General features: G+C 26.2%; 1 protein-coding gene across 1 annotated transcript in view; it reads right to left on the bottom strand.

The window, feature by feature from the left end:
* Nucleotides 1-12134, bottom strand: part of LOC123004106 — a 65057-nt gene that overhangs the window by 17447 nt on the left and 35476 nt on the right. Inside the window, exon 3 of the mRNA XM_044397223.1 lies at nucleotides 3415-3516. Coding sequence (XP_044253158.1) covers nucleotides 3415-3492 — 78 coding nt within the window. The 5' untranslated portion in view covers nucleotides 3493-3516. The remainder of the gene's footprint in view (nucleotides 1-3414; nucleotides 3517-12134) is intronic.

The raw sequence follows: 12134 nt of genomic DNA, 5'->3' as shown, positions 1-12134 counted from the left end.
GAAATAACTTGTTAAGAAATAACAATAAATTATACACATTGTAAATTTTGAAATGATGTTTACTTAAAAAAATCCCAGATTAACTAAATATTTTCATTTTTGATTATATCCATTTAGCTGTTTTTATTAGGTATTTAATATGGTCACACTATAAAATTTTATTTTGTTGTATTAATCACAATGTGACTATAAATTACATTCAGAGAAACACTAGAGCTAACCCAAGAGAAAACTTCGCGCATTTTACATAAAATTAAGAGGAAAAGCGTCCTAAATACCCACATTATAATACACTTTTATAAATTATTTATCACATCAACATATATTAACCCATTATGTAATGAATATTATGAAAATGTGTTGCAAATATAAAATTAGTCTTCGTTTTGCAAAATTGCAATTTCTATAACTCAAACTGCTCAAAACAATGTATCCATCTAATGTAGAAACTTTCCGTTTTATATTGAGGTAACTTTCTTGTTAATATTGACATTGTAACATACAAGTATTTAAAAAAAAATATGCAGACTTGGACTTGGACAATGCATATTAGCAATAGCATGTCTTATGCAAGCGCAGCCTTTATTTCTTTTATGTTGACCTCAAATGTACAAATTTCAAGGTTCTAAACTAAACTATTTCACTGGGTTATAATTAAAAGGTTAGTTTTTTAATTTCGTGCTTTGGAAATACTTCCTTATAGCTTGTGCACACGTAAGTGCCAAATCTTCAAAAAAAAACAATATTTTTTCAACAATTTTGTTTTTTATCCAAAAGTGAAAAACAACAAAAGAATGTTTCTACAGTCCTAAAATATATGTTGATTTTTTGCCAATTCTTGTTTTGCCAATCACTTAATTTCATTATTTCGTCTCGTAATTAATTTAATAAAAATTATAACAAAAGTGCAACACATAATTTCAACATCAAGTGCATTTTTAAAATCTATTTAAAACTGAACACTCTGTACTTAAAAATGTTTACTATTAAAACCTACCTGGTATTAATTTTATGATCACTTTTGTCGGCTTTTGAAACCGTTAAATTTGAGAGCAAATTAATTCTCTAATTGAATTTGATGCAAATGACTATTAAGAATCTTATTAATTCCTTTATGCTCCAATGTCATAAAATAAATAATTTCACAAATGAGTTTGCGTAAAATTATTTTTATAAAAATTTATAATCATTTCAGTGAGAATCAACATTGCATTGTCAATATTAAAAGTAAAGTAGACGATAGGAGTAATAAATTATGAAATAATTGTACAACTGGTGAGAGTTGAATTTCCTTTAATTAATCAACAGATGTTTTTCTCCATTTTACACCAACTTCATGAAATTGTTCAAATTTTGATAAATCAGCCTTGACATCTCCAAATCTGGAATTTGAAATTGTGCAACATTATGTACTTCCCACCAAAACATCAAAAGTAGAACCACAACACGATGAGACATCGAATACCGTTTCTTACAAAATTCGCTTATTCATGACGGAAATAACGGAATGAATCTTTGGTATCATACCAGACAACGTTTAAATTCACATTTACGCATTCTTTCTAGCTTCTCGCAAAAGCAAATATGAACTGTGTGAAATTATTACGTAATCTTCCGTGTTGAATGTTATTTGTTAACGTAAATAACGGTGCTAACAATTGCACTGTTAACTAATCTTACATAAGACAATAATTTGAAAAAAATTTCAGATTCTGGTTACTGAAAATGAGATTTAAAGATGTGAAAGGTGTGCTGTAAATCACCTACACATTTTATCAGAAATAAGAGAACTTTTCATCCATTGTTCGCCTCATTTGGTCAAACCGCAGAAAAACTCTCAAAACCACATTTTTCAAATTGACAAGCTTGGGTTTTTGGATTGTTAATTTTTGCACAACAAATTAATTGTTTCGAATGGAAAACAAGATTTGTGGCTTGAGAACTATTGAAGATTAGCAAAAGTAGTTAAATTCCATATTATTTTGACTGTTCTATGTTTTTTTAATCCTAATTCATAATTTATCCTAAACCCCCCGTATTTCTTCAAATATCCCTCTAAAAGCACTACAATTTGTACTAAAATAGCAATTTTTTTCATAAATACAAGGTGTCAGAACTTACGTCCCAGAGAAAAAAATTCAAGTAAGATAAGAAACCAGGAAAATGGAAAAAATGTTTAAAAAATTTTGTGTCAAAAATTTTAACATATTTTTTTAACATTTAACTTTTTTATGTCTATTTAATGATAATGATGATCTTGTTTATGTTTTTGTACAATTATTTAGTAAAAAAAAAAATTGCCAATAAAAGCCACAAATAACGTTAAAAACAGAGTTACAATTTATGATACAGCTTATTTGTTTCCTCTTCTAATAGACTGTACTCGTAGTATAAAAACTTGGAAAATTATTCCAAGAACAGAAATAAATAGAGCCAAAGTGCAAATTTTAAACTCTCATGACTTAGAAATTTTTATAGATAATTTTTTTTTAACATTTTTTTCATGTTCCTCGTATCTTACCTTATATATTATACATTTTTCTCTGGGGCCCGAGTTCGAGCGCACTCTGTATAGTCTTCAAAATTTTTTCCATCACTAATGTTGAATCTGAAATTGTTATAATAAAATTTGTCAAAATTGACAAAATACCAAGATAAGGGTAAAAAGTGAATATAAAATATTGGAAGCGGTTTTTTTTAAATCATTTGCTTCCAGGAAATAATAATTAATATAAATTAAAGTAAAATAAAAAACGTGTACTTACCTATTTTTAGAACGAAATTTCGTTTCGTTTATGAGTTATGCGATTTTTTTTGTCAAAATTGCAATTTATGTAATTTTTTTAAAATTAAATATAAAGGAGATAGTTGTAATCCTGGTACGTTGTGATTGACGACGTATTTTATAGAAAAGCGTATATTAATGGCAACATAAAAAAATGCTATGGTATACAATAAAATAAAAATAAAAACAAAATAACACATGAAAAAAAATTATTTCGAAAAGTGAAAAAACTTTAAGAAATTAGTTTTACTTCCATTTTTTCTAAAATGTCATTAAATTTTAAAGTATACTAATTAACTATTTAACTATTTTAAAAAAATAAATATTTTATACCAAAAAAATTTAGCCAATTAGCCTTGTTTTATAAAAGTTATAAAACCTATACAATTTTCACTGATATTCGCTACTAATAATGAAAAAATGAACAAGTAGTATTATTTTGTTTAATATTTTGTCTAATAGCCTGTAGCAAGAAAACTTGGAAAATTATTTTTCCAAGAGAAATAAATAGAGTCAATTCTCATAACTTCGAAATTTTTATAGATAGAATTTTTTTAACATTTTTTCCATGCTACTATCTTACCTTATTTTTTTTAACAGATTTTTCTGTAGTTGTTATTTTTACTTACCCTTAGACCGTAAGAATACACGGCATCAGGCTGAGTTGTTGGAAATCGTCGCATTGCATGGCTAACCACTGCAGCCATGAGAATGTGTACACTTTGGCATCACTAAAACAAAAAAAAAACAGTTTTGAAAAATAATTAATAACAAAGAAAAATCACTTGTTTTATTCAAAAGTAGAAAAAAATACTTTCAAGCTTTAATTTAACACAGTTTTTTGATTACAGTTACTTTGTGGTCCTGGTGATTCAGTTCAAGGAAAATTAACTAAACAGCGTAACTAATACCGTGCTAGATTAATTTAAAATTGTATTGTCATGGCAAATAGTACTTTATGAAATTTTATTATTTTCATAAACTGCAAAATATCGTGGATGTAGACATTACAGGACAACCTTCAGCAGAGCAGAATAAAGCTAATTGATTCGTTTTTAATTCTTTGTTACAACATATGCCATTTGCCATAATTTTGTAATAAGTTCTCAAATTTAAAGTAACAAGCATTAGCTATAGAACGTTTCAAAGTGATTGACGTTGAGAATGTAAATCAGGCTTTAATTTTAGTGCAAAAAATTTACTAATGTGAACATACTTGGAAAAATGGGAGCGAAAATGTGCAAAAACGACAAAACTTAAATTTGACCCATGACCCACCGAGATGTCAATCATTTTGAAACGCTCTATAGATGGTGGGTTTAGCATAAAAAGTTCTTGTAACATTTATTTATTATTGAATCCACTTTAAAGCAATATTTTGCAAATGCCAACAAAATAATTGTATATATAATTGTAAATATTAACATTATTTAAGTATATTAAAAATGTGTCTTTAAAAAACAAACGAGGTTAACAAGATTCTCTCTTGATACATCGTTCTATATGGTTTGAAACAGTGTGGACAACTTTCAAGATACCGCCTGCGCAATTAAATCACTGGTTAAAACATAATATCTCATTAAATACTTAAGAAGATAATAGCAAAAGCACACATTAACAATTTTTTGTTAAATTTAACAACCATGAAATGTACTGTAATTTAAAAGATCATGTCGCATTTTTACCTACAACTAATTTAACTCATCAGTGCACAAAGTGTTTCAAGCCAATCACTTTATTTTATTTAATAGATACCTAGGTCAGTTTATTTTTCTAAAATTTTATTTATTTTTTAAATTAAAAATAAAAAATGATTTAAAGCCCGACCGCAGCGGGGAGGGCTTTTAAATGCTCAGAGCTATATACATTTTAAACATGCCTGTGGTTCATACACTCTTTACTTAATTTTGACCACAAAAAAAGTAACTCGAAAAATAAAATAATTGTGTTACTAAAAAAATAGGTTTATTCATCATAGTTTCACATTAACTTAATTCGAAGAAATGACAGAAGTGCTCTAAATTGTTGAATGTTTTCCCATTAAAATACATATGGTGAATTACAATAAATTAGCATGCAGAAAATGTTGCAGCTTATTGTTTGACAATGTGAACACCCATTATAAACATCTTTTCACTTTAATTAAGCTAACTGCATGTCTGTATTTTCTATACTAATTAAGGTTTTTTAAATATAGCTATTACTAAATATTTAGCATTTCAGAAAAACAAATATTTAGAATTTGAATAAAATAAATAAATAAATCATTAATTAAATCGCTATTTTTAATCTGCGTATCAGTTTGAATAAAAGATATATGTATTTATACAGGATGAGCCAAAACTAGCGCCCCCAATAAAAATGCCATGTAAGGTAAGAAACCAGGAACATGAAAAAAATTAATAAAAAGTTCTATCTACAAAAATTTCGAAGTTTAAATTTAGCACTTTGACTCTATTTTATTTTCCCAGTTTTTTTGCCACAGACTTTTAGAAGAAAAAACGAGAAAGCTGTATTCTAAATTGTAACTCTGTAAAATGTATCATTAAATAGACATAAAAAATGTCAAATGTCCAAAAAAATTTTGAGAAATAGAATTTTTTAAATATTTTTTCCATGTTTCTGGTATCTTACCTTACCTCAAATTTTTTTCTGGGAAGCGAGTTCTGACTCACCTTGTATAAGAAAACACCTCAAAATTTTGGATAGCTATAAAAAAACCTCGTTTAGAAACAATAAATAGCACAATAAACTATTTAAAAAAAAATATGAAATAAAAAACTAGATAATCAAAAAATACCAGAATTTTATTTTATCAATCGTTTTGAAATATTCTTCGTAAAAAAACTATATTTTAAAGCCAAATTTTAATTATTACAATGTTTTTTCTCTCAATGAAAAATCTTGTTAACTAAAAATAGACCTTCTTATCATATTACGAGTAGTAAATCAATATTTGATGAAATAAACTAAACAGGTTGAATGCCATAAGGTGCTAAATCTTTAAAATGCCATTATAACAATTGAAATAACAGTTACGTGGTGAAAAAAATTCACTTCAAGAAAAACTTTCATGGTGATGGTTTTTAACACATAGCATAGTATGCTAATGATTCTATTATGCTACTATTTACAATAGGCGATGTAGTAGATAGAGTGGAAGGATCAAAACTAGGCAAATGCAAATGAATAAAATGCGTGAATTTTGAATAACAGAAAGTAAAATTTAGAAAGACAAGATTTGGTTGGAGACTGATATGAAGCACTTTCGCTAAGGTTTACAACCTATCAGGTGCGGATCACTGAATCTTCTATTTCTTGAAAATTGCCCCAAGGTTTAAATATCTCTCCATCGACATACTTACCCACATCAACAACCGTTTCATTTCTTTATCAACCATTAAAGTCTGCATCGACGATTCTAACATTTTACTACAACATCGTGGGCTATAGAAAGTGATAACTTTAATTAATTTCATTTTTGAACTGTTTCAATTTATGACCAAAAGTGTAATTAAACAACAAGACTATATCTAATTGAACTGCTTTTATTACCCAAGACAAGTTTATTGTAAGAATATTCAGTGTTTTATGTCCATGTTGCAATTTTGCAACTGTCACCAAGTCAATAAAATTAAATTTAGCAACATGATTTTTGTTAATTAAATTATTAAATGCAAGTTAAATGCTAATTTAATATGACAACGAGATGTTGAGTAACTGATAAAAAGAGAGTGAAATTGAAAGTCCAAAGCTGGATGAAGTGTTGGAAATAAAATTTATCTAATTGAAAGTAAAAATATTTATTAAAAATGCTAAAAAGTAAAAAATTTACTTTCTCAGGACGATGTACAAGGTTAAAACAAATTACAAATATTTGCGTAGGTATGTAAAAAAATTTGCATTTATGTAAAAAATGTAATAAATTGATTTGCATTTATTGAAAACGTCAATGTAACGTTTGTAATTTATAGCTAAATAACTGTTTTTCTAAAAATTATAAAAATTCATCTGTTGCTTGAATAATTGTGTTTTTTTTTATATTATTTTCTTACCACCTACAGAAAAACTTATTATTTGAGGATACATAAAATATTTTATGGATATAATGGCTATTTCCAACTACCTATATTCTTTCATTTTCCGGTATAAAATTATGCGTGCGTAAAAATTATAATTAAATAAGTTGAATGACTCTAAAATGTATACAAGTATGTTGCTGCATGTATTTATTATTTAGGTAATTGTGTTGTATATTAATAATAATTAAATGCTATAACCGTACCCTGTATTTTTTAATAATTTACTTTGTACACAATGTTAAAAAGTGCATTTATCAACTAATTTCAGTAGATAAAGCAGTCTTTTATCGTCTAGTGAAATAAAGTAATTTTTATCTACTGTTTATATTCAAGAAATTCTGGTAGGTGAGTACAAAATAAAACGAAATATTATACACGACGATAAAGACTGGTTATCTACTCGTGCAAAAAGTCCACTTGTAGATAAACAATTTTTTTATCGTCTAGTATAATAAATAAGTATCTAAATATGATTGTTCAGTTAGAAAAGCTAATTAAGAAATTTTGAGTCTGAAAATTTTTTTGCAATTTGCGAATTTACAAAAATATTTTTAAATTTTTTAGTTTTTCACATGCCATATCTAGTTTAAAAATCTACTTTTTGAAACAATTGCAAATTATAAAATGGAATGATGTTATTCTTGCATTTTTTGAACAAATATGCGTTTTGGAGATAATAATTGAGTTTTTTGTCAAAGAATCAATTTTTCTCCAAAATCTTACACAAAAAAAAAGGAAAACAGCATTTTTAAGTCAAAAATGGCAAAGATTAATCGCTTTTCGTGCCTTTTTGAATAAAAAATCAATAGTTTTTGTAAAAACTTACTTGTTTTAATAGATTTCCTTAAAATAGACCACAAAACAGATTTAAACACATTTTTAAATTAAGAATTTACTTTTTTTAGTAAAACTCACTTATAATTACTCGAAATTTTACTTAGATAGGCCGGAAAAACAAAACTTATGTCAAATAATTGAATTTACGTTTTTTTTTAATAAAAATTCATTTCTGTTCATAAGATTTTGCTGAAATTGGCCAAAAAATCACAAATTTAAGCACGTCTATGCGCGTTTTTATTAACTTTTTGAAAAAATTTTATTCACTTGGCGAAAAAAATGTTTGTTTAGGTCAAAAATTGTTGTATTTTGTTTTTTTAACTAACATGTTTTTAATCAAAAACACATATTTTCCGTGGGGATTCACTGTTTTTCACCAAATTTCGTAAAAATAACCCGACAGGAATTTTTTATTAAAAACCAAAATTTGTTTCTTAAAAGTTTACTTATTTTACAATTACATATAGTCGAAAATTAAATTGTTTTTGATAAAAATTTACTTTTTTGATAAAAAACATTACAAATTAAGAACAGGAAAGATGTTATTCTTGACATTTTTGGTTGAAAATACGCATTTTATGCAAAATCTTACTCAAAAAGAGAAAAAAATGCATTTTCAAGTAAAAATGACGATAATTTATTGATAAAAATTCACCTTTTTTGGTAGATTTCCTTAAAATAGACCACAAAACATATATTTTGAGCGTTTAAAGACCTTTTTCTAGTCAATAAGAATTAATATTTTTAGCCAAATACTGGTTTTATAGGCCAAAAAAACATTTAGGTATTTATGTCAAAAATTTGTTTTTTACGTTTCTTATTTTTGCTAAAAAAATATTTCACTAAAATTGCCATAAAAATCTCAAATTTAAGCACGTCTAAGTGCGTTTTTATATTAAAAATTTACTTTTTACGAAAAATTTTCCTCAACACTTATTTTTATAAAAAACCAAAATTTGTTTCTTAAAAGTTTACTTATTTTACAATTACAAATAGTCGAAAATTAAATTGTTTTTGATAAAAATTTACTTTTTCTATAAAAAACATTACAAATTAAGAAGAGGAAAGAAAATGTTATTCTTGACATTTTTGGTTGAAAATACGCATTTTATGAAAAATCTTACTCAAAAAGAGAAAAAAAATGCATTTTAAAGTCAAAAATGACGATAATTTATTGATAAAAATTCACCTTTTTTGGTAGATTTTTTAAAAATAGACCACAAAACATATATTTCAATTTTTTATTTTAATTTTTAAATACCTTTTTAGAGTCAATAAGAATTAATATTTTCAGTCAAATATTATCAACAACAATTTCTTTATTGTCTTGTATAATAAATAACTTTTCAGTCAAGAATTTTGTCTTCAAAGTTCTGAATCTGAAAGAAATTTTCTTTTTTTTTTTGGAAAAGTTCCAATTAAATATGTATATTTTTATAAAATGAGAAAAACAAATAATTATCAGTTAATTATTATCATTTTGCGCTGACAAAAATGCAAATTCCAAAAAAAAAATCATAGTGGAATGTGAAGGGTGTGCTCCTCAATTAATATCAGACAAATTCATAAATAAAAATATATTTTGCTTCGTGATCAGTAAATTATAGATTTTTTCAAGGCACGTTTTTCGATCACTTTCTTTTAAGTATATATTTGAAATGATAAAATGCATAACACTGTTTTGGGTAATGTGTTATTATTAAATCCGAAACTAAATATTAACCAGAGGAAAAGGAAAGGTGAATCTTAACTTTCTACTAGGCCAAGTTCAACTTTTAATACTTTTAATTTTATCCCACTCTGTATTATTTTGGGTGTGTCGCCTGCTGTAGGACTCTTTTACATTTCACTCTGCCTTTAGGTGATTTTATTCAGTCGTCCATGACCTACACGTCTCAAGAAAGAAAATGTAATAATACACAATGAAACATTGTTATTTAGCAACGTTTCATTTTTTCGATTTAAAAGTGCAATTGCCACAACAGCATTTCCTGTAACACATCCTTTTAGTAAATGAAAGTGATGCTATCAAATTGATAATAATTTTTATGTTGTCGAAATTTGTTTACATCTCAATACTAATTACCGAAAGTATGGGGACGAAAACGGCTTTCACTTTTTACTGAAAATTTGAATAATCCAAATAACACAAAAAATTCGATTTAAGATTCAGTGGGCGATTCAACTGATTTAAATTCTCTAATTGGTACTACTTTTTTCCATGTATTATCATGACTGATTAGTTTTTTTGGCAAAAATGTTACAAGCGTTTACTCACTCACACCTGTGATATGAAATAACAGAGTGAAAGATATGAAAGCAATATACAAATATTTTTTGTAAAATTTTACTTGAAGGTTAATGACTTTAGTTTTTTAAATTGATACTAGTTTAATCTGCTTATGTCAAGTCAATAATTTGACAATAAAAAAGTTCCTGTCAATGTCTTATCTTTCTCAATTTTTAAATCTATAGACACAGGATGTGTTATTTGGGAAAGAAAAAAATTCGAAAAACTAACACTGATTATTTTCTGAATACAATTTTTTTATTTAATTTTGTGTTTTCCCAATATTGATTTTTTTTTAAATTTTGTTCAAATATTTTAATCTATTATTTAATTAAGAAAAAATGCTCTTTTCTGTGTATAAAAAATTAAATAAAGATAATTTGAAAACCAAATTTCAATACAATTTTTAATAAATCACAGTAGACCATTTAAATGTTCTTGATGTTGATGTTTGTTGTAGTGTTATTGTTTACAATACTTGTACAAACAAGTCGTACATACATTTCAGCCTACTTTACCAAAACAAAAAAATATTTAGGTCAAGACAAAACATAAAATATCTCTTTGTAAAACCACAAAACGTTGTTTTCATTTTCTAGAACTGACACCCAATGCTATGTCAAAGCAATAAATAATTTAATTTTTAACATTTATTCTTTTAATCATAAATATATAGTGTTGAAAACTACATACAGGGTGTCCCAACGAATTGAAAAAATCCATTAGTGACCTTTAAACGGTAAATTTTAAAAAAATGTATAGGACATTGATAGATACTAATCTATCAACAACAAATATGGTGTTTCATTTAATTTTTTTTAAGTTATAGAACTTTTAACAAACGTCTTTATTTTTTTATCTTTGCAAATGCAACACACTAAAAAAATGTTACAACCTTATAGCTTGTACCTTCTTCTTTGCGGTAATAAAAAAATATTTCTAGATGTTCTAGTTTTTGTGTAATAAATTTTTAAAAAGCCAAAAAACCGTCTTATTTTTAAAACTAAGCAAAATCGACCAATAAAAGTTTAGTTTAAAGACATTGTCATAAAAATCTACATCCAAAAACGCCAAGAATCATATGGTATTTCACTAAAAAAAAACACAAGTTTGTTTTGTAACTTATTTTTGAGACACGCTGTTGAAAATAATTTTAAGCGATGAACTAGATTAGTATCTATCAATGTCCTATATAAATTAAAGGTCACTAATGGATTTTTTTAACTCGTTGGAACACCCTGTCCTGTATATTATGCAAAAAAAGGCATTTATGAAATGAATTAAATTTTATAAAATCAAGTATCAAATAATCAATTTTTAGCACGATGAGCTAATTTAGTGCAGATAATTATAACGATTTTTAAATCTAGATAGAGACGGAAGCCTTAGCTAGGACATCCTGTATGGATTCTAAATTTGGAATTTGATACACCCTGTTTCTTTAAATTTTCCGAAGAAGAAAAGGTTTTGTATTTTGATTAAATGAGTGGAAATTTTGAATTATTCAAGCTTGATATTATTTTGTTGTTGGTATATCAAATTGAAACCTCGATTTTATATACCCACAGTCCTATTCTTCTCACTCACGCTTTACTAACCATGCACAATTTTTGCTAGCAAATACTCGTAATAAACACCAGACAGAACGATGAAATTTATTCAAGTCGAACGACAATAAAAAAAATTATTTGCAAAAATAAGTCGCTGAATTATGTGGTAATACGAATTACAAATACAATGAAATAATTTTGAATAAATTACAAACAATAAGAAATAAAAATAATATCGAGACTTTCCAAAGTGTTGGTGCATACACCGTTATCGAAACAAATAACAAATTCTGCATCCACGCAAATTCCTTATTGAAAATAAAAATGTATTCATTATCATAAGTTATCCCATCGAGGCGGATGCAATACGGTATCATTCTTCTAACATGAAATGTCAGTTATCTCAAAAGAAGGAGGCATGGGTGGAGTGAGTGAATGGAATTGTAACTGTTCCACGCCAGTCCTTGATGAAGTGTTGTCTTAAGGTTGAACTATACTCAATAAAAAAATAAATCGTTATTTAAAAATTCTCAAAAAATTATCATAACTTTTTGTTGATGAAATTTAAAAAAACCTCTATTTATGGCCAT

The sequence above is a fragment of the Tribolium madens genome, unplaced genomic scaffold (assembly GCF_015345945.1).
Source record: "Tribolium madens isolate multiple individuals breed KSU strain unplaced genomic scaffold, Tmad_KSU_1.1 Scaffold_11;HRSCAF=98;Tcas5.2_LG3b, whole genome shotgun sequence".
In the NCBI taxonomy this organism is placed as follows: Eukaryota; Metazoa; Arthropoda; class Insecta; order Coleoptera; family Tenebrionidae; genus Tribolium; species Tribolium madens.
Note: the sequence above shows the minus strand (reverse complement) of the source record. Positions and strands in the feature narration are given on the sequence as shown.